Below are 22,582 nucleotides of genomic sequence, written 5' to 3'. Positions count from 1 at the left end.
ATTATTGTCATGATTATAGGAGAGAAGCACTCAGTAAATAATACTGAGAAAAACAAAAATTTGGCAGTGGAAAGGGGAAGAAAAAGAGGACAGACAGAGCAGCTAGGATGTGGGGATGGCATGCCTGACTTACCTAACCCCATACATTTCAGTTATATAGCAATCATAAGTTCATGGCATGTTACAAGCTTCAAAGTTCTACGGTACTTTTGATAAGTAGCTGTGGGTCTTTTTTGCCCCACCCCCATCCCCGCTGTGCCCCCAATCAGTAGCTGTGGTTTTTACCTCACCAAATGCTCCTCTGCCTATTACTTTTAAGGACTCAAAATCTTCCAATCCAAGCCTCGTTCTCTTCAAACGAAGAAACTCTGTTTCCTTCCGAGCATGTGCTGATCTCCTGAGTCGTTTCTAGTGTTTAAGTAAGAGAGGTAAAGGAAGGGAAGGAGTTGATATTCTGAAATTCTGCAACAAAGTCATATTTGTGATTTGCCCATACGGAAAGCAGGGCCATCCTAGACTAGGCATAATCTCTTCACACATGAAAGCACCATAGAAGTATCCTTAAGAGGTTATTTTTCCCTTCCCTGGCCTTTAGATGAAACAACCAAGCCATACTGAACAAATGGGTGGGTGCCTCCTCTGAGAACTCTTACTGACCTATTTCAGCAATCCACTATTCTAACATTTCTAATGAAGAGGGGATAAACAATATTTCCCTTTAAACTATTTTATATAAAATAAAAGTGTGTTTTCTATTTCCCTCTTGGTGTTTTTACACACTGCAGTTCATTGTATGCTCTAACTTTAATTATTTCTATACATATTGGGTATTTTTCACCACTGTCCTGATGATTCATTCCTATTTTTGAAGGTACTTCCACTGCCATTTCAGCTCCTTGCACAGTCCATTGTTAACTATATGTTCTCCTACCACATCTGTGGACAGTGGGTGAAAGGGTTGATTTGAGATGAATATTTTGCCTTGATTTCAAAAATCTGCCCCACTTTTACAGAGCCTTTTCAGTGAATTCTGTAAGAATGCTATAACTTGCTCTTTTAAATTTTAATTTGATTTCATCCCTTCTTGTTCTCGCAATTATAAATCTAATTAATTTTTTATGACTATGCCTAGAGATGTCTTCCTCTCCTGGGTACTTAATAATTAACTTTTCCCTCTACAGGAATACTCAAATCTAGAAGCATGGCACCACTAAAGTTCTTCTGTTACTGAGCCAAAACCCTTCCCCTGTACACTAAGGCTAACAACTTGCTGGACAAGATACAACCTGCCATGCTGGGTTCCAAGAAAAAAATCTCCAATATTAATTACCTCTTCATCTTTTAGGCCTTCTTCTTCCATCACTTTTTCTAACTTCTTTTGTCTAAAAAAAACAAAGACATACAAAATAACATTTGCGTGATAACTTTCTGAAAATTCTATACAAACGTTATTGGTTTTGGAAAAATGACAAAAACAGGCAAATCTCAAAATGTCTCATTCAAACCAAAAAAAATTATAGTTACTAAGACAAGTGAAAAGATTACCATCCTCTGTTAGGTCTACATTTTGAAAAAGATTGTACAAAATGTTAATAGAACAAAGAATCTTGTTTCCCCACGAAATAGTCTCTCCTCTCTCTCTCTCTCTCTCTTTTGCAGTTATTTCCTCCTTACCAAACAACAGCTGGTATTTGATAACCTCTTATATCAGGGTGTTTCTCTCCCTCTCTCTGACTGAAAGCTACTTCCTTTATTTTCACATCTTCCTCCTCCTCCCTATCACAAGCAAAGAGTAATACACAAAAAAAAGTAAATGCAGAATTTGGAGAATCAAGGGGGGGGAATGATCAGAAAAGGGGATTGGCACCACTATCAAAACTTAAGACTCCAAATCCTTGGGAGTACTGAACTTTAGTTTAGAAACTACATCCAGTGTTTTTGATCTACAGTCTCATACTAATTTGATAAAACTAGAAGAAACAAGTAAAACTTCCTTGCAACAATTCCACAGAGCAAACAGGCTGGAATGTCTCCTCTACCACTTATCAGCATTCCAGATAAACAGGCAATATAAGCAAGGTAGGGAAGAATAAAATTGTGGGGTACACTGAAGCAACAGCATGTAGCCTAGTGTCGCTGACTCACACAGCACTTCAAGTACCACACTAAGAAGATCTTATTCTGTAGACAACTGAGAGCTAAGAGAGGCTTGCATGCAAAGAAGTGATGTGATGAGATTTCTATTTTAGAATAGTAACTAGCATTAAAGAGGATCTAATAGACTGGCAGGGAAAGCAACTGAGAAAAACCTGAGGCCAAATGAAAGCTATTGTAATGACTCAGTTGTACAGTAAAGATCTTGAAAGTAGGGCTGGAAAACTAGAATGAAGTAAGTGGAACTATTACAAAGATGACCAACTGGCAATGGAAATCAAGGGAAAGTCTTAGAATTTCTTGTCTAGGGAGATTATGATGCCACTAACCAAGATAGGAAACAACAGAGGAACATGGAAAGAAAATGAGTTTCATTTTGGGCAATGAATATTTATTGCAATAACAGTATTTAGTTAAATGACTATTTTATTAAAAATTATATTACAAAACCACAGGATCAAATGAAAAATAAGAATTCGAGTCCAAATTCTCAGGAAGTAAAAAGATCTACTCTGATCCTGATGTAAAGAAAAAAGCATCTACATGGCTCCCAGGCTCCCCAATTTTCTCTCCTAGTTCCCAGAATATTTTGGGATATATATCTACGTATGCATATGTATTGGAGGGAGAAGTCTGTACTGTTGGTAGTTTCAGGAGTGTAAATTAATTCCATTTCAGAGGTAAGATGGCTGAAGTAGGGAACAGTAAAAAGAGTAAAAGCATAACACATTGGTAAAAGCCATAAGGACTCAACTATGGTCAGCTCTTTTTGAGCCTTGAGTGTCAAATATCATCATACCTCCTAACTATACTTTTTTGCATGACCACCCCAGACTGGGCTACACGTCCAATGCACTATCCACTGTATCACAGAATCAGCTCCTTCTGACTACATTTTAAATCTAAATACAAACTGAGAGGTTTTCTACAGCTTAACTGCAAGTGTAATCAAATTTGTTCCAGTAGAACACCTACCTGAGAGTAAAGTTATCCAAATTAACTTTTTCTGATTGAAAACAATTAGATTATTTCATTAGAGAAAGTATCCAAAAAAAGTCTATCATGATAATGACTTATTGGGACCAGGTGTACAAAGACCTTGAGGACATCAAAAATAGCAAGCACAGGGCCGGCCCGGTGGCGCACTGCTGCAGTGCGCCGCTTGGGAGCGCGGCGGCGCTCCTGCCAAGGGTTCGGATCCCACATACAGACCGGTTCCCGCTCACTGGCTGGGCGGGGTGGGGGCGCAGCACCGAGGGTTGCGATCCTGTTGCTAGTCCCATTGCCGGTCCCGGTACGGTACGGGCGTGGCACTGAGGGTTGCGATCCGTTGCCGGACATGAAAAAAAAAAAAAGACAAAAAAAAAAAAAATAGCAAGCACAGCCCGAAATAAGGCTTAAGAGTGACATTCTCTGTCAGATGATACCAAGGAATTACTGTTAACTTGAATAGACTCATGATGGCACTGCTGGGTTGAGGTTAGGTATGGCTTCTAATGTGAAAGTGGCCTGGTCTCTCTCACTGGGTTCTGGTTTCAAACACTAGAGTTGGGAGGAAAAGTGGCTACACCAGAGTTAGCTAACCTGGTGCCACCACCACACAGCATGCCTTTAGAGGGACCCACTTCTCTTTTCAGTATGAACAACTTTAAACATAGACATAGGTAGAAAGAATAATCCAATGTAACCCTCTCCCCATATATTTACCCTTCAGATCCAATAATGGTTAAAACTTTGCCATATTTGCTTGATCTATCCCCTTGTATACTTTTTGCCATTTTTAAAAAATTAAATTCCAAACATCTGTCATTTCAATCCTGTATACTCCAGTATGCTTCTCCAAAAACCCGGTCATCTTCTTGCATAATCAAAATGCCACCATGGGGCCGGCCCGTGGTTCACTCGGTAGAGTGCGCTGCTGATAACACCAAGGCCGCGGGTTCGGATCCTATATAGGGATGGCCGGTTTGCTCACTGGCTGAGCGTGGTGCTGACAACACCAAGCCAAGGGTTGAGATCCCCTTACCGGTCATCTTTAAAAAAAAAAAAAAAATGCCACCATGTAAGTAAAACCGTACATCACATTGTTCCTGGAGAATGTGATATATATCAATGATGAACCATAGGGCAGCACCACCAGAGTAAATGCCAGCTGACTATAAAACAGTACTCACATTTGCTTTATAATTACAACAACAAAAGCTTTTACAACAACAAAAGCTTTGATTTCAAGAGTGGTTGTACTTGAAAATAACTACCCTAATGGTTTTGTTGTTGTTGTTGTTGTTTTTAACCCCCACCCCAAAAAGGTTTCACATGCCTAAAGACATACTGTGCAAATTTTTTTTTTTTTTAAAGATGACCAGTAAGACGATCTTAACCCTTGACTTGGTGTTGTCAGCACCACATTCAGCCAGTGAGCTAACCAGCCATCCCTATATAGGATCCGAACCCGTGGCCTTGGTGTTATCAGCACCGCACTCTCCCGAGTGAGCCACGGGCCAGCCCCGTACTGTGCAAATTTATCTTTGAATTCCCCATGATCCTAACTAACAAAGGGCACTGAGCAGGCACTTGTTTTCTCCAGTGAACAACAGCTAGCCACCACCAAGTATAAAATACTTAGCTATTCCACACACAAAATTGCATATTTAAGGTCAAATCACATATCCTATGTAAATTATGATTCACACCCTCATGAAGAACAGAGTTGTAAAAATCCTTATCAAAATATTAGCATACCAAATCCAACAACATAGAAAGAAGATGATACATTGTGACCAAGAGGGTTTTACACCAAAAATGCAAGGTTAGTTTAACATTCAAAAATCAGTCCATGTAATTCACCATATTAAAAGAATAAAGGAAACAAAACAAAAACAAACAAACAAGCAAAAAATAATGGAGAGGGCCGGCCCGGTGGCACACTGCTACAGTGCGCCGCTTGGGAAGTGCGGCTGCGCTCCCGCCGAGGGTTCGGATCCCACATGCAGACCGGCCGCTCACTGGCTGAGCGAGGAGTGGGGGCAACGCCAAGGGTTGCGATCCAGTTGCCGGTCCCGGTCCGGTACGGGCGCGACACTGAGGGTTGTGATCCGTTGCCGGTCACGAAAAAAAAGACAAAAAAAAAAAAAATGGAGAAAAAACAACATGATTACTTCAAAGACAGAGAAAAACATTTGACAAAATTCAACACCCACTCATGTTAAAAACTCTTAGCCGAATGGGAATATCAGGAAACCTCTTCAACTCAGAAAGGACATCTTTCTGAAGCCTATTGCTAACTCATAACTAATAGTGAAATAGTGAGCTCATTACCTCTAAAATCAAGAATAAAACAAAGATGTCCACTCCCACCACTTCTATTCAACATTGTACTGGACATCCCAGCAGTGCAATAATGTAAGAAAAAGAAAGAAAAGATGAATAGACTGAAAAAGAAGTAAATCTGTCTATATTTGAATATGACGTGACTGTTTACATAGAAAACCCTAAGGAATCTACTAAAAAAAAAACAAAACTAGAATAAGTAAACAAGCAAATTGCAGAATACAAGATCAATATTCAAAATCTGGTTATATTTCTATATACTAGCAGCAAACAACTAGACAACGAAATTCTAAATATCCACTTACAATGGCATCAGAAAAAAAAAAAGTACTAGGAATAGAAGAACAAAAGACACGTTAAGACTTCCACACTAGGGCCGGCCCGGTGGCGCACTACTGCAGTGCGCCGCTTGGGAGCACGGTGGCGCTCCCGCTGAGGGTTCGGATCCCACATACAGACCGGCCGCTCACTGGCTGAGTGAGGTGCGGACGCAACACTGAGGGTTGCGATCCCGTTGCTGGTCCTGGTCCGGTACGGGTGCAACACTGAGGGTTGCGATAATCCGTTGCCGGTCACGAAAAAAGACAAAAAGGAAAAAAAAAAAAAAAGACTTCCACACTAAAACTTCAAAAAACTGAGAAAAATTAAAGACCTAAAAAACAGAGAAATATGGGCCGAACCCGTGGCGCACTCGGGAGAGTGCAGCGCTGGGAGCGCAGCAGCGCTCCCGCCGCGGGTTCAGATCCTATATAGGGATGACCGGTGCGCTCACAGCACTCACTGGCTGATCGCGGTGCGGCCGGTCTCAAAAAGGACAAAAAAAAATAAAAATTAAAAAAAATAGAGAGATACCAGTTCATGGATCAGAAGGTTCAATATCATTAAGATGTCGATTCTCTCCAAATTGATTCAATATAATTCCAGTCATAATTCCATTCGTCTTTTTTGTAGAAATTGACAAGATGACTCTAAAATTTATATGGAAATGCAAAGAATCTGGCAATCATGAGAAAAATTAAAACTACCTGATTTCAAAACTTACTATTAAGCTTCAGTAACCCAAAACTGTGATACTGGCATAAGAACAGACAAACAGATCAATAGAACAGAACAGACAGCTCAGAAATACATTCTCACTTATATGGTCATATACGTGACTTTTCAAGAAAAGTGCCAAAGCAATCTCATGGGGAAAAAAATCTATTCAACAAATGGTGCTAAAGTAGCTGGATATCTATAAGGACATAAACAAATCTCAACTTCCAACCATATGGGCCGGCCCGTGGCTTACTCGGGAGTGTGTGGTGCTGATAACACCAAGGCCCCAGGTTTGGATCCCATATAGGGATGGCTGGTTAGCTCACTGGGTGAGCGTGGTGCTGACAACACAAGTCAAGGGTTAAGATCCCCTTACCGGTCATCTTTAAAAAAAAAAAAAAAAAAGAATCATAGAACTAAATGTAAAAACTAAATCTATAAAACTTCAAGAAAAAAACAGGAGAATATCTTTATGAGTTGGGGGTATGCAAAAGTTTATTTTAGAGAAGTCACAGAATACAATAACCATAAAAGAAAAAAATGCCAAATTTGATTTCATTAAAATTTAAAACATCATTTTATCTAATGACATTGTTAAGAAAATGAACAGGAAAGTCACAGACTGGGAGAAATGGTTTACAAAATATATATATGACAAAGGACTGGTATCTAAGATATACAAAAAAACTCCTGCAACTCAATAATAGAAAGACAACTCAATTTTTTTAAATGGTCAAAAAATTTAAACAAATACTTCACAAAGAAAGATACACAAATGGCCAAAAAGCACATGAAAAATGTTCAACATCATTAATCATCAAGGAAATGCCAATTAAAATCACAGTGAGATATCATTAAGCATTCACCAGAATAGCTAAGGTTAAAATATTTACAATACAAATGTTAGCAAAAATGCAAAGCAACTGAAATTCTCATATATCATCAGTAATATTTTGAAAAAAGGTCTAGCCGTTTCTTATAAAACTAAACATACACCTATGTATGTTCATGATCCAGCAATTCCACTCCTAGGTATTTACCTGAGAACTGAAAACATATGTTTACAAAAAGATTCATACATAAATGTTCATAAAAGATTATTCAAAACAGCCAAAAACTAAGAGTCGAGATGCTTATCAACAGGAGAATGAATAAACAAACTGAGGTACAGTCAGAAAACAGAATGGCACTAAAAAGAACAAACTATTGATACACACAGGAACACTGATGAACCTCAAAAACATGCTGAATGAAAGATGTCTTACTCAAATGAGTACTTACTATATTATTCCACTTACATGTTCCACTTGTATGGAATAGGCAAGACTAATCTATGGTAGAAACAAAATCACAACAGTGGTTGCCTGAGTGATTGAAGGAGCAAGAGGCATGAAAGAACTTTCTGAGAGGATGGTAATGTTTTGTCTTGATAGGGGTTGTGCAGGTATATACATCTATCAAAACTCATCAGATGGTACCCTTCAACTTATGCACTTCATTGTATGTAAATTTTACATCCCCCCAAAATATATGTATATAAATATAAATATTGAACTCTAGTTAATGTTATACAAGCAGAAATATTCAGAAGTAAAGTATACCAATGTGTGCAACATACTTTGAAGTGTGACAAAAACTTAAGATGGATCAATGAATGGATAAAGGGATGGATAGATGGAATGTGATAAAACAAATACAATAATTTGTAAATAAATGTGATAAAACAAAAACAAATACAATTCTTTCAATTTTTCTGTACTTTACTTCTGAATACTTTCATAATAAAATGTTGGGAAAAATTTTTTTAATTATGACTTACTACCTGGACAGTATATACCAGAACAGTATAATGAAAGCTGCTACTAATACCATTAACTAAGTGATTACTTTGTGTAAAGCAGTATGGTGGGTTATATCTAATCCCCACAGCAATCCTGCAAGGCAAAGTAGTATTGTCCCCATTTTCCTGATGGGGGAACTGATACAAAGAAAGACTAAAGAACTTGTTCTGGCCTTATACAGCGGCTAAATGGTACAAGCAGGATTCTAAACCCAGGTCTGACTCCAAAGGAGCTGCTCTGTCCATTACATCACACTGCCTTAACACTGCCTTAACTCCAAGGATCTGGCCTACTTATTTCTTTATACTGCAATAGAATTTTGTGTCATCAGCTAGTAGAAATAATTGGGTTAATGGCAGGGACTTGGAAATCCGTTACACTATCAATCCACTATAACATGATAGGCTATAAAATGGATGCTGCTATTCTTGTCTCCTTTCAACAATATTGTGAGTGTGTTTTACAATACTAAACATGAATGCCACAACCATGACATAATTTTTTCAAACAAAATTCTTTACCTCATTTCTCGTTCTTCATGTTGAGCAATAAGGTTGCTATAAAAATTCTCCAGTGTCACTTTGGTCATTGTCACTCTTTCCTTTGTGTGATTACTCATAGACGAGCAAGGTGTTGAGCCTGTCATTGCCATGGCTGCTGGAAACAAAAGAGGTATAAGATTTGAAGTTAAAATCCACCAATTATGTACTCTCCTACCCTACTATTAGGAATGTAAATTGGTACAAGTTCTCTGGAGGACAAACAGATAATATGTAACAAAGACGGACAAACAGAATACTTACTGAAAATAAGTACATTCATACACCAGATAATGACATTTTGGTCAATGGACCACATACATACTATAGTGGTCCCATAAGATTATAATACTGTACTTTTACTATACCTCTTCTATGTTTAGATAACGTTAGATACATAAATACTTACCATTGTGTTACAAATGCCTACAGTATTTAGTACAGTAACATATTGTACAGGTTTGTAGCCTAGGAACCACAGGCTAAACCATGTAGCCTAGATATATGGTAGGTTATACCATCTAGGTTTGTGTAGTACACTCTATGATGTTCCCACAATTACGAAATTGCCTAACAACACATTTCTCCAAATGCATCCCTTCTGTTAAGTAATGAATGGCTGTAAATATTAATGTCCAATGACCCAGAAATCCCACGCCTAGGTATGAAGATTAGAGAAACTATCGCACAGGGTCTTAAGGGAACATACACAGGATGTGCGTTACAGAGAGGATATTCATTATGTTACCACTTGTGTTATGGGAAGTTGAAGGCGATTCAGTATGGAAATAAATAAAATGCTGTGGACGCATACTAGAAAATACAACACAGCAGTCAGAAGCAACTCAACCTGTACCTATGAGCCACATAAATATATCTTTAAAAACATAGTATAGCATTTTTTAAAAGTTAGAAAACAAGATCACAATACCATATGTATAAATTAAGAATACACAGTATACACAAAGGGCAATTTTTTGCCATAGAGAAATCTACTTTGAAGAAATCAATGACTCATAAAGATTCATACACAAGGGATTTCAATGCAGCATTGTAATGACAAAGGAAAACTAGAAATAACTGAATATACTAAAACAGAACTGATTAAATATGAAAAAGCCTTACAATGAAATAATGCTCAGATAATTAAAATATGTTCAAGGGCTGACCAGTTAGCTCAATTGATCAGAGTGCAGCCTTATAAAGCTAAGGTCTTGGGTTCAGATCCCCATACTGGCCAGCTGCCAAAAAACAAACAAACAAAAACCAAACCAAACCAAACAAAACAAAACCAAAATGTTCAAATATTTAATGTCAGGAGAAATGTTTCCAATCTAAGTGAAAAGAACAGATTATAAAACACTGTCTACCATGATCTCAATTTGTTTATATGCTTACTATATGTGCACAGAATTATTTGAAATATATAGTCAAAATGTTATTAGTGGCTTAATTCTAGGTAGTGAGAATATAATAGATAATTTTATTCTGACTCATGCTTTTCCATGTTTTTCTATATTTTCTTCAATGAGCATGTACTGTTAGCAATAACTTTAAAGTTTACAATTTCTTTTTTTAAAATCCCATATAAAGATGACTGGTAAGGGGATCTTAACCCTTGACTTGGTGTTGTCAGCACCACACTCTCCCAAGTGAGCCACAGGCTGGTCCTAAGTTTACAATTTCTACATTAAAAAAAAAGACTAAGGCTGGCCCGTGGCTCACTCGGGAGAGTGCAGTGCTGATAACACCAAGGCCACGGGTTCAGATCCCATATAGGGATGGCCAGTTAGCTCACTGGCTGAGCGTGGTGCTGACAACACCAAGTCAAGGGTTAGGATCCCCTTACCGGTCATCTTTAAAAAAAAAAAAATCTATAATCAAATGCTGATATATAGTATAAATGTGTTCTGACACAGCCTTAAAATATTTAATAAATGTTTGCTGCTTATTTGAATTTACAAGTTGGTGAACATTCTAATCAAGTGTGATACTATAGGTTAGCCAAAGTATCTGGGGGAAAATTAGATTTTAAATTTAGGAAAAAATTGTTCTATAAGCTATCTAAACCCATTGGTATTGTTTTTTCTTATGTAAAGTGAGGAAGTTAGGATCCCTGTTTTTAAGGTATGTTCCATCACTAGAATGTGATTGTTTTTTTTCTTTGTGATATTGTTTCCTTTACAGTTCTTTATTTTAACTTGTAAATTCATCCAGCACTGGCAATAGTACTCCAAATTTTATTCATATCATGACTTCCTCCTGGATGACTTCCTTCTGTCTTTTCATCCCAATATAAGGCTGAGTAAAAATCAGGAGAGGCCAAGGGCCATTTGCAAAGAATGCAGGTTATGGAAAGTTTTCTTAAGGTTTTCCCCCTTAATATTTAGCAGTTTTTTAAATCGTTTATGAATTAAACTATGGCTTGTAAGAAATGTGCAAATACTTATTATTACTAAGAAAAAAGGCTTAATATTAAGCAATTTTTTAGAAAAGATACTCAGGTAAAAATCACATAGAGAATAATCCCTTCAGAGCAGAGATTCAAAATCAAGGCTCTATTTCAGAGTCAAACTTTTTTTTTTTTTTTTTTTTTTTTTGGTCGAGCGCGGTGAGAACACCCGTCATCCCTATATAGGATCCGAACCAGCGGCGGGAGCACTGCTGCGCTCCCAGCGCCGCGGGCTGGGCCCCAGAGTCAAACATTTTAATTCATGATGTGCCAAAATGATCAGTACTCACAAATTCAAGACACTGAGAGCTACCTTACTATAAAATATCATGCTATTTTTTTTTATGGGGAAATTTCTACTAATATCAAAGCAAACTCAGATGTTTTTAGGATATCAGTAGAGAAATTTTTTTAAAAACCTCTATTTGGTTTATGAAGCTTGGGTGTGGTTCCTTATTTGTCAGCCTGTACCCCCTCCACCCACAATGAAAACCACATGCACTGTTAGTGTGCTTGGTGAAGAAATTTTAAAACCAGATCTAAAACAAGTCAAAAGCAGCGAGAGCTTTGTACTCCTCCCTTGTCTAAAAATTTCTGAAGGCACTATACATACGTAAATTTAACAAATGAAATTACTTCAACAACAAAAAAGAAATGATTTCAACATAAAAATACAACTGGAGGGGCTGGCCCGTGGCTCACTCAAGAGAGTGTGGTGCTGATAACACCAAGGCCACGGGTTCAGATCCCATATAGGGATGGCCGGTTAGCTCACTGGCTGAGCGTGGTGCGGGCGACACCAAGCCAAAGGTTGCGATCCCCTTACCGGTCACCAAAAAAATAAATAAATAAATAAATAAAATACAAACATTGCCTGCCATATAACGGGGTGGTTAATAAATGTAAGTTGAGCAAGTTAATGATTGTAGGTTATCAACAAAGCTAAAGAACAAAGTACATTTTACACTGATGGGTATATAAAAAACTGAGAAAAAAACGTTTTCACTCATTTAAGTTGCTGGCATTATTTCCTAAACTTTAAAAAAGATCAGCAGGACGTTAAGTGCACTCAAGGATGCTCATATGATAGGCCAGCAAATTCTTTTGCAGAGTGGTTTTCAACTTTCTATAGTGTCTAACGTGGTAAAGCCTGCACTGTCCCTCCCTTTGACCTTTCTTCAAACTCTCCTTCCTCTTCCTCCACTCGTAAAGGATCTAACCTAATTCTAATAACCTTTAATCCAAAGATACGATTAATATTGCCCTATAGCAATTCACAAGATAACGGGTATTTTTTATAAGACAGAGCCTTCTCTGATATGATAATTCAAGCCCTCCCACCCTGACCTACAAGCCACTGGAGGCCCTTGCCCTATATGTTTTATTCTCCTTCAACTCAGCAGAGTTGGAGAACAATTGGAAAGTGAGAAATTCTTAAAAGTTTTTGTAAATTAACAAAAAGATGTTATCCTCATAAAACTCAGGGGCAGGAACTATAAACTCAAGAGGAGGTTAAATGAAGTCACCAATAGTTTATTTCTTTGTGACTGATAATCCATTATCTTCCATTTGGACAATTCAACATTGGAGCTAAGACTATTCCTTAAGAGTCACATACCCAATCTCTCCCACTGAACTGTAAGCCACTGGAAAGCAAGCACCATGTCTTATACTTGTTTTAACATTCTTCTCCCATTCAGCACCTTAACAAAGATTAAATAAGAAAAACACTCATTTTTTTATGTCCATTCCTAGGAGTTGAGAGTATGTATGTGTGATGGAGGGATAGGGTTGTGATGTGGAATGATTTTCTATACTGAGCTGGAGGATAAAATTCTCGTCCTCTTATGAGGAAGCTAATGTCGAATATTTTGGGTGGGGAGGGGAACCTGTTATTGTAGTGACCATTGTTTTATGTTTAGGAAAACCATATCCACTACCTAGCTAATTTAGAGCCAAAGTGAGCTGAAATGGAGAGGGAGCATAGGGTCTACTTCACTCCAACCTTTCTCTATGCATTTCAAAAAATAAATAAGTCTCTCTTCGTGTCTTTTAGTCATTTCAGAGTGTAACTGTAAGATCCTGGTGTCTCTCTACTAGCCGTTCTGCACGCTTTCTGACAAAGACTTTCCTCTAGGTCCTTATCGACCTTTTCCTTGCCTCGGGCTCTGTTCCTTTTCCACTCTCTTAAGAGTCTTCACTTCATTTTCCCAGTGATTTTAAGATTATCTGAAGCACCTTAGGATACCTAAGACGAACCACGGGGAAGGGGGCAGACTCAAAAGTACCACACCCCAAGGTGGGCTTTCGACATCCCTACCTCAGAAAACGGTTCTCAAATTCTTAGACCCCAGAAAAAGGAAAAGGAGGTGCAAATTGGTGATGGCCGAGATCTCGGAGAGGATTGACTGGTGGGAGCGAGCAGACAAAGCAGGCAACGTGAAAAGGAAAGGAGAGCCTGGCTCCCCACCCCAACTGGTGGGGAGCCCGGGACTGGGAAAATGTGCAAAGGGCCAATAAGGAGCCCCAGGAGACGGGGAAAGGGTGGACTGACAGGAGCCTGAGGAGAGGGGTGGAGGGGCTGAGAGCTCAGGGCTAGAAAGAGGGCGCCGGCGGGAAGAGGAGAGCCCCCAGAAGAAGTCGAGAGAAGAGGAGATAAAGAAAAAAAGCCTGGGATGGAGTGAAGACAGCGATACCAAGACACTCACCAGAGCCCCGGGGAAGGCAGGGCTGGGGGCGGCGGACAGCCGCAGACGCCCACCCGGCCAGCGGTCTCGACGTGCAGACAGGCGAAGCCCCGGCAGCAGCAGCTAGCGACCCGGAGGAGGAGAGGGGATGCGGGAGGGGTTCTGAGGTAGCGGCCGAGAAGCGGTTGCGGGTGAGGACAACAGGAAGCTCCCCAACTGCCGGAAAAGACGGCAACGCGGAGGGGTCAAGGTAGCCCAGTCCACCGCCGCGGAGAGGGGATGGCGCTGCGGCCCGGGGCCGAGCCTGCGCACGCGCGACCTCCCCCGCCCCCCCCCTTGCAGCCGAGATTGCAGGACTGCGCGTGCGTGGCCCTGCCCTAGCCACACACCCCTCCCCTGCCTGCCCTCGTCTGGCGAGGCGAGGCGAGGGTGAGGCCGGTTGTGTTAGGTGCGGGCCGTCTTGAGGTGGGCGGGGTTGGGCTGTGCTAGGCTGGTCTGTGGGGGGAAGTTCCCCTTGTTTTGTTTTGTTTTGTTACTTTTTACTTTGAAATAATTATAGACTCACAAGAAGTTGCAAAATTAGTATAGAGAGGCCCCGTGTACTTATCACCCACCCAACTTCCCTCAACATCTTACATGAGGTACAGTGTGCTCAAAACCAGGAAATTGACACTGGCACAATACAATTAACTAAACCACTACAATCAAGAAAATTAACGACCATCCTCTGATTTAACCAGTTTGTTATGCACTTGTGTGCGTGCATGTAGTTTTACGAAATTGTATTACCTGTATAGTTCCTCCCCCTCCTTAATTTTACTTTTTCGTCGTCGTTCTGTTTTTTCGGGTGGGGGGAGGGGGCTGGCCGGTAAAAGGATCGGAACGCTTGACCTTGGTGTTAAATCAGCACTATGTTCTAACCGATTGAGCTAACCAGCCAGCCCCTTTCTCCTTGATTTTCGACCGTTGTAGCAATAGGTCTGCTGTAGCCCTTGGTCCCACCCACTCTTCCTTAAGGTAAGGATCGACTGAGATCAGGTGAGCACTCTAACAGGTTTGGACATTGGCTCCCCAGAGGGTGTCCCACTGTGCACAGAAGAACCTGCTTTTCCAGGCTACCCAACCGCTTAGTCTGTAACACCTTTTGGAGTAAAGAGGTCCCAAGTTTACCAGCTTTGGGGCATTCACTCATTCCTTGAGAATGGAGCACAGTGCCCTCAACTAGAAAGTGTCAGGCTTCTGAAAACAAAGATGAGTAAGATATGGTCCCTGCCTGTCTTCAAAGGGGCCATCTAGGGAAAACAGAAGCTAGTGGTCCTAGACAGTCATTCTCGTGTTTTGTGATGTGTCATGATGCTCCATGTTCTCCTAAAACTGGTGAGACCATAGGACTTGGTTTTATCCTTCAAGGGGTCCAGGCTTTGTTTCAAAGCCTAGTTTCCTTTTGTCTAACTTCGTACAAAAATCACTTCACCTTTCATTCTCTCTGCGCAGAGGCCCTTCTCCCGCATTGCCTTTTGTCAAAGTCCTACCCATCCTTAACCACTTTTACAGTTTACAGCTTTCACTCATTTAATCTCAGTTGATCCTCACAACACTTGGTCGGGTCACCTAGAATGAGGTTTTACAGATAAAGTAACTGACACTCAGAAAGTTAAGTGACCTGCTCGAATTCTAACAGCTAGTGAGCCAAGTAGCCAAGAAGGGAATCCTATTTCCTGACTACAAATCCAATGTTCTTTCTCCTTTCCCCTTTCCTTCCTCTAAAGTCCAGCTCAAACCTTTTCTTCTTCTTGGAGCCTTCCCTGTTTCAGAAGAGAGATTTCACTTTCTGTTCTCTATCCTCTTATATTAATTTATTTGTAGCCCAACCTTAATAAGCACTAAAATGTTTATCAAAATAGCCAGAATATACTGCTCTCTCTGCATGAACCCAAAGGATGACATTTTACCAAGACTCCAGTAAGTATAGTGGACATTTGTAATTCTCTTTGGCCACCCCAAGCCTCTTTTATGTTTCCTACTTTCCACTATCAAAATGAAAAATTCCAGATATTCTCTCTGCTAGACTCTGGTGCCACCAATCACTTACAACCACCCCAGATGGTGACTTAGAAACTATGATGGTCTGACCTATACTCACTTCACTGTATTCCTGGTGTTGGTGGATCCAGCCTTTATTTTAAATTTTTTGGAGGGAGCGGTGGTTAGCGGCTGGCCAGTATGGGGATCTGAACCCATGACCTTGGTGTTGTAAGGCTGCATTCTAACGAACTGAGCTAAACAGCCATCCCTCAAATTTTAATATTTAGTTCATCATGGATTTTTTTTTTGCATTAATTTGGATTTTTTAATACATTGCATTAAAATTTTTTACCTTGACTAGTGAGTTTTTAGCCACCCTCTTAAATCTTGTACCCAATGTGAGTGTCTTGCTCATCTGCTCACCTCACCCTAGTCCGGACCCTGGTAAGATCACTCTGGTGAGGGTGGTGGCTGCTCCATGTAGTTTCTAGAAGCTGATGTGGCCATGGCTTAGGTGGCAGCACCCAGCAACCACTGTCAGTAGTATCAGCCACACCAGCCTCAAGATCTGGGCCCATGAGTGAGGACAGTGATTCCTTCATCAGACCAAATCTTCAGTGTAATTTTAGGCCTGCTCTTGCATGCTTTGGCACTAAACCTAGCTGCCTGGCTGTCCCCAGACTTCTGTGCACTACCCGGTATCCTTTTTTCCCTTTTTTCCATATCTTTTTAGTAAAATCCTTTTCTACAGAAATTGGCCAGAGTTAGTTCCTGTGATTTGCACTTAAAAGCTCTGACCAATGCAATATTCTCTTGTTACTCTTGTCTAAGGGTGTCTGAAAATAAAAATGTGTAATATTAGGCAAATTAATATTGTTTTATTTTTATGTATTGTATAGATTGGCAAAGTCATACACATTTCATGACTTCACCTGAATCACCAGGGGTTATAGAATCTCACCACTGTAGAATTCCTTGAAAATACCTATCAGAGAAAACCTTGGTATTATTTGTATAAAAAGAACTTGTATTCATCAGTGGTTATATCATTTAGAGATGTATTTCCCCTCAAGTACCAGATAACTGAATTCACAGTGGCTTAGACAAATACGGCTTTGTTTTTCTCACATACAAAGAATTCTTGAGGCATATAGCTGTATTAGTCCATTTCCGTTGCTTGTAACAAAATACCTGAAACTGGGTAATTTATAAAGAAATAGAATTTTTTTTTTCTTTTTTTTTTTTTTAAGATGACCGGCAAGGGGATCTTAACCCTTAGCTTGGGGTTGTCAGCACCACAGTCAGCCAGTGAGCAACCGGCCATCCCTATATCGGATCCGAACCCGCGGCGGGAGCACTGCTGCGCTCCCAGTGCCGCACTCTCTGGAGTGCGCCACAGGCTCAGCCCAAGAAATAGAATTTTTATTTTAAAGTTGGAGAGGCTGGGGGGTCCAAAGTCCAGGGAACAGATGTGGTGAGGGCTTTCTTCTATGTGAGAACTCTCCAAAACAACGCTGAGTATCACATGGCAAATGGGCTGAGCAAGAGTGAGCTAACCTCATTTGCTTTCCTCTTAAAGCCATCAGAACCACTCCTATGACCACCCATTAAACCATCAATCCTTGCTCCATGAACGGACCATCACAATCCAATTATGTTATAAAGGCCTCACCCTTCAATTCCCATAATTAGATTTTCACCCTCTTAATAGTGTTACAATGGAGATAAAGTTTCCAATACATGAACCTTTGGGGGACACATTTAACCCATAACAATGGCTCAGTGATATCAGGGTTGTCTTCTCTGTAATTCTCCTGGCTTTTGTCTCATTGACATAAATTGGCAGCCCCAGCTCCAGACACCATGTCTACATTCAAGACGGGATGAAGGGGATTGGGGAACCACCATCTGTGTCTTTCCCTTTAGACTGTTGGGGTTTTTTTTAATTCTCTTTCTTTTCAATGCACACATTTCTTTCTTTTTTGGTTGGGATTGAGAGTTTGAGGGTATTACTCATGTCCTCACGAGGGAGAAAGGAAAAGATGTGGCCGGAGGCCCCTATGCTTGCTGTTTTCTTGTGTGTCTTTCCCTTTAATCAAGACAGTGAGAACTTTCTCAGAAGACTCGTATATTTCCAGAAACTCATTGGCCAGAATTGTGTCACATAACCACCCTTGCTATGTGTCACATAGCAAGTACTTCCCTTTTTTATACACTGTAATGGCAGCAGGCAGAAAGAAAGGGTCTGGGAATGGATATCAGGTTATCCAGCCAATAATGTCTGCACGATGGTATATATTACTTTGCTATTTTCTTTTAGTCTAACTAATCTGTGTGAAGAACTGACATGTAGCAGGACCCTTATTCATTGACCTCTAGTTAATGAGAACACTGAAAGAGGCAGTCCCTTTATATTATCTATTCTATGTTGTCTCTGCTCTCGTTAATGATAATTACAATATAATTCACCTAATCTAAGCTTCTCAGTTTTATAAGAGATTTCTCTAAAACTCTTGGGGAAAAAAAACAACTTTATAGTATACTAATTTATTCATCATCATGGGACTTGAGTTACTTAGTTTGAGTAGTACCATTTTTTTTGTCTTGCTGTTTTCCCCAGTTTCAGACCCAATAGACTTTCTTTCTTTATTTTTTAAAGATGACTGGTAAGGGGAGCTTAACCCTTGACCTAGTGTTGTCAGCACCATGCTCTCCCAAGTGAGCTATGGGCTGGCCCTAGACTTTCCTCTTTAAACTTTGCCCCAAATTCTTCTTTGTCCCAAGAGAATCACCTGCTTCTCCTACATCAGGCTGACCTGCAATTGCAATTGCTTCACCAGCTGAAGCTCAGCCTCTTGGCAAGAACCACAACCCCCTTAAGAACAGGCATCTTATCCCTGGCAGTGTGTGCCCCACCCACTATGGCAATGGCATCAGTTGCCTCTGAATATTCCTTCCATAAGAGTACAGAAACTGTGCTTGGTGCCTGCTAGCCCAGTGCTTCTCAAACGGGACCAGGCACACAAATTCCCTGGGATTTGGTAAAAATGCAGAGTCTGTTCCAGAAGGCCTAAGGCCTTCTGTATTTCAAACAAGTCCCCAGGTAATGCTAATGCTGCTGGTCCACATACCACACTTGAAGTAGTAAGAAACTTGAACATATATCTAGGTGAAGAATAAGAAGAGAAAAGTGCCCATGATCCCACGGCCCTATGTCCATATGGAGGTCGAGACTAGGGTGTCATGGGAGGCCCCTAGGACACAACATTTAAGAAGACACTCCCTCTCACATGCACTTGTACTCCCTCACTTGCACGATCCTGAGAGCGAGGGAATTGTTACATTGACCGTTTTAGGAGCCTCGCTTGCCTAATCCTAGTCCTGGCCTTGATAACATACCCACTACGTAACAGTTTGTTAGGTATCGCTCCAGACTACTTTCTTTTTTTTTTTTTTTTTTTTTTTCCCTGTCCGGCAATGGACCGCAACCCTCGGTGTTGCCCCCGCGCCTCGCTCAGCCAGTGAGCGGGAACCGGTCTGTATGTGGGATCCGAACCCTCGGCGGGAGCGCCGCCGCACTTCCCAAGTGGCGCACTAGCGCAGTGCGCCACCGGGCCGGCCCCCAGACTACTTTCTAATACACATATAAACACATATGGCTCATACCGAATATGATTATATTGTATGTAATTATACCTACAACATTACATATACTGTATTATACTGTTCTTATTTGTTCATTTATACCTAAATTGTAATGATTTAAGTCCTCAAACTAGGACAATTTAGTCTCACAAATTATTTAAAATCATGTTCCTCTAAAATGTGCACAGTGGTTTTCCCTGAGTAGAGGAATTATGGGCGGTTATTATTCTCTTTATACTTTTCTGCACTTTCCAAATTCTCCACATTGAGCCCACATAACTTTTTAATTTAGTTTTTATTTTTATCAAGATAATGCATGTACAGACTTGAAAAAGATCAAACGATCTGCAAGACATAATGATAACAATAGTACCCTGCCCCACCCACTCCCACTGGATTCACTCGGCAGAAGCAGCCACTTTCAATGCTTTTAGTTGCTCCTTCTGCTGCTCTTTGACTCCTTGTTTCTAAATAACATTGCTATTTCATAAATTTTCGGTTTTAGATCTTTTTTAATTTCCTCAGTGAAGATGAGGATTTAACTGATTTACACCACAACTTTCATGCAATTTCTTCCACCACTGCCATCCCTCTTAAAACAATATTCAGCATTTATAATTGAGTCAAGTTGTCTTCTTGTACCACTTCTTGTTTTCCCAAGACTTAACAATTGCTTCAGTTTTTTCACTTGCATGTTTTTGTTTTTAAATATCTATCACTGACTCATCTGCAAGCTCTTTGCCAAAACTGAAAACTTTTCTCAGATTAGAATCAAACTTGGGCCGGCCCGGTGGCGCACTCGGTAGAGTGCGGCGCTCCCACCAGGGTTCGGATCCTATATAGAGACCGGTCCGCTCACTGGTTGAGCGCGGTGCGGGCGCGACACCGAGGGTTGCCATCCCATTACTGGTCACAAAAAAAAAGACAAAAAAAAAAAAAAAAAAAAAAGAATCAAACTTACGTTTAGTCTGTCAGCTCCATTTTTTTTCTCAAGGGTCATCCTCCCTGGAGTTCTCTGTTTAGTCAGAATTCACCACAGAAACAGAATCAATAGGCTATATAGAGGATATATAGAGATTGAGATTTATTTTAAAGAATTGGCTCATGCTATAATGGGGGATGGAAAGTCTGAAATTTGTACGGCAGGCTGGAAACAGGCAAGAGTTGATGTTGCAGTCTTAAATCTGAAATCCACAGGGTAGGCCCGCAGGCTAGAAACTCATTCAGGATTTCTATGTTGCAATCTTGAGATAGAATTCCTTCATCTGCAGGAAACCTCAACCTTTGCTCTTAAGGTCTTCAACTGACTAGATGAGGACCACCCATATTATGGAGCATAACCTGCTTAACTTAAAGTTGAGTGATTATAAATGTCAATCATACCTAAAATATACCTTCACAGCAACATCTAGACTAGTGGCACCATAGCCTATAGCCTATAGCCTATAGCCTATAGCCAAGTTGACACATAAAATTAACCATCACACCCTCCATCCTTTTGAATAATAACCCCCACCATGTTTTTTTTCCTTCTCTTTAGTGTCCCCTTCCCGCTTAGTCTCATGGCCCTCCCTTTAAACATCAACCACAGCTTTCAGCAATTATTTCCCGGGTGAATTAAGACAACCCATCAAGGAATTGTGCTAGGGTAGACAATGTTAAAAACAAAACCCACAAGGTGGATGGAAGAGTCAATGAGTACTTCTTCCACCCCATCCAGCTGCCTTGTCATCTCCATTTCCTTCCCACTCTCCTAGGAGAGCAGGAGGGAGAGTGCTGAGCTTAGACAGCATATACTCCGTGGTAATTACCATTAATCGAGCCTGGCCAAGAAAAAGAGAATTTGTTTGCAGCTCCAGTCCTTCAGGGAAGCATTGGTATAATTAGCTGGGCCTGCAACAGCTGTCTGACTGGTCATTTATATCCTGGTGCTTAGACTACAAACCTGAAAACCTCAAAGTAAAGAAAGCACTAAATGCAAAAATTACTTTTCATATTGTTTCTTGGTTTCAGACTTACAAATATGCCAACACATAGTACAATGATAGCTTTGATCATATGTTTTTCCCACTTAGAGATTTTTTATTTTCTCTAAACTGAATGCTTAATGATGGGGCCAAAATAATTGGGAAGTCTTGATACAGATTTTAAATTAATTTTTTCCAAATGACTGTGTGTGTATGTGTCGTGATGAGTCAATGTTTCTTTGGGAATTGAGGGGGAAAATTTCAAAAACTAATGAAGGATATGAAGTGTGGCAGGTCCAGTACCCAAGCGACATGAAAACTTTACCACCTACCCGTTTGGGAATGAAGATATTAGGAGGAAGGAAAATATATAAGCAAATGTATCCTGAAGACCTTATGGAGGAAAAAGAGAAAGAAAACAACAATTTCTAAACAAAAAGAGTGATGAAAACAAGTTCCCAAAAGCAAAAATAAATCTAAAAGCCGGAAGTGAAAGGGATAATATGTCCACTGATCTCATTGTCCTTAAATGGGAACCTCCTTGTAAAACAAGGGAGTTTCTAAGGCTCCCACTATGAAAGGTATTCTTTCAGCTGGTGGGGTGGAGAGCTGCATGAATCACAAGACTCTCAGGCTCCCTTAGGAGCATGCTAAATCTTCCCATATTTTGCAGAGGCTGTAGAACTGTCCTAACTGCCAATCGATAACTGATCTCCTAAAGTCCCTAAAAATGGAGGTGTTTGGATCCCATTTGTTCCAAATAGAGGTAATAGCACACGCATGCCTTCCAGAGTGTTTCATATCCATATGCTTGGAAAATGCTGCGTCAATTAAAGTTATGTCAATTTCTTTATTGCAGTACTTCTCGGGGCCTATAATAGCATTGTAAGGGCTGGCCTGTTAG

The 22,582-nt window shown here is 40.3% G+C and overlaps 1 protein-coding gene across 1 annotated transcript in view; it reads right to left on the bottom strand.

The window, feature by feature from the left end:
* STK38 (serine/threonine kinase 38) overlaps positions 1 to 14,346 on the bottom strand; it is a 39,005-nt gene extending 24,659 nt beyond the window's left edge. Inside the window, exons 1-4 of the mRNA XM_008591856.1 lie at positions 14,063 to 14,346; positions 8,885 to 9,017; positions 1,331 to 1,382; positions 286 to 408 (exon numbers count right to left, since the gene is read on the bottom strand). Of these exons, the coding sequence (XP_008590078.1) occupies positions 286 to 408; positions 1,331 to 1,382; positions 8,885 to 9,015 (306 nt within the window). The 5' untranslated portion in view covers positions 9,016 to 9,017; positions 14,063 to 14,346. The remainder of the gene's footprint in view (positions 1 to 285; positions 409 to 1,330; positions 1,383 to 8,884; positions 9,018 to 14,062) is intronic.
* Positions 14,347 to 22,582: the final 8,236 nt, after the last annotated feature.

The sequence above is a fragment of the Galeopterus variegatus genome, unplaced genomic scaffold, assembly GCF_000696425.1.
Source record: "Galeopterus variegatus unplaced genomic scaffold, G_variegatus-3.0.2 Scaffold151, whole genome shotgun sequence".
NCBI lineage: Eukaryota > Metazoa > Chordata > Mammalia > Dermoptera > Cynocephalidae > Galeopterus > Galeopterus variegatus.
The sequence above is the reverse complement of the archived record's forward strand: the minus strand, read 5'-3'. Positions and strand labels throughout refer to the sequence as shown.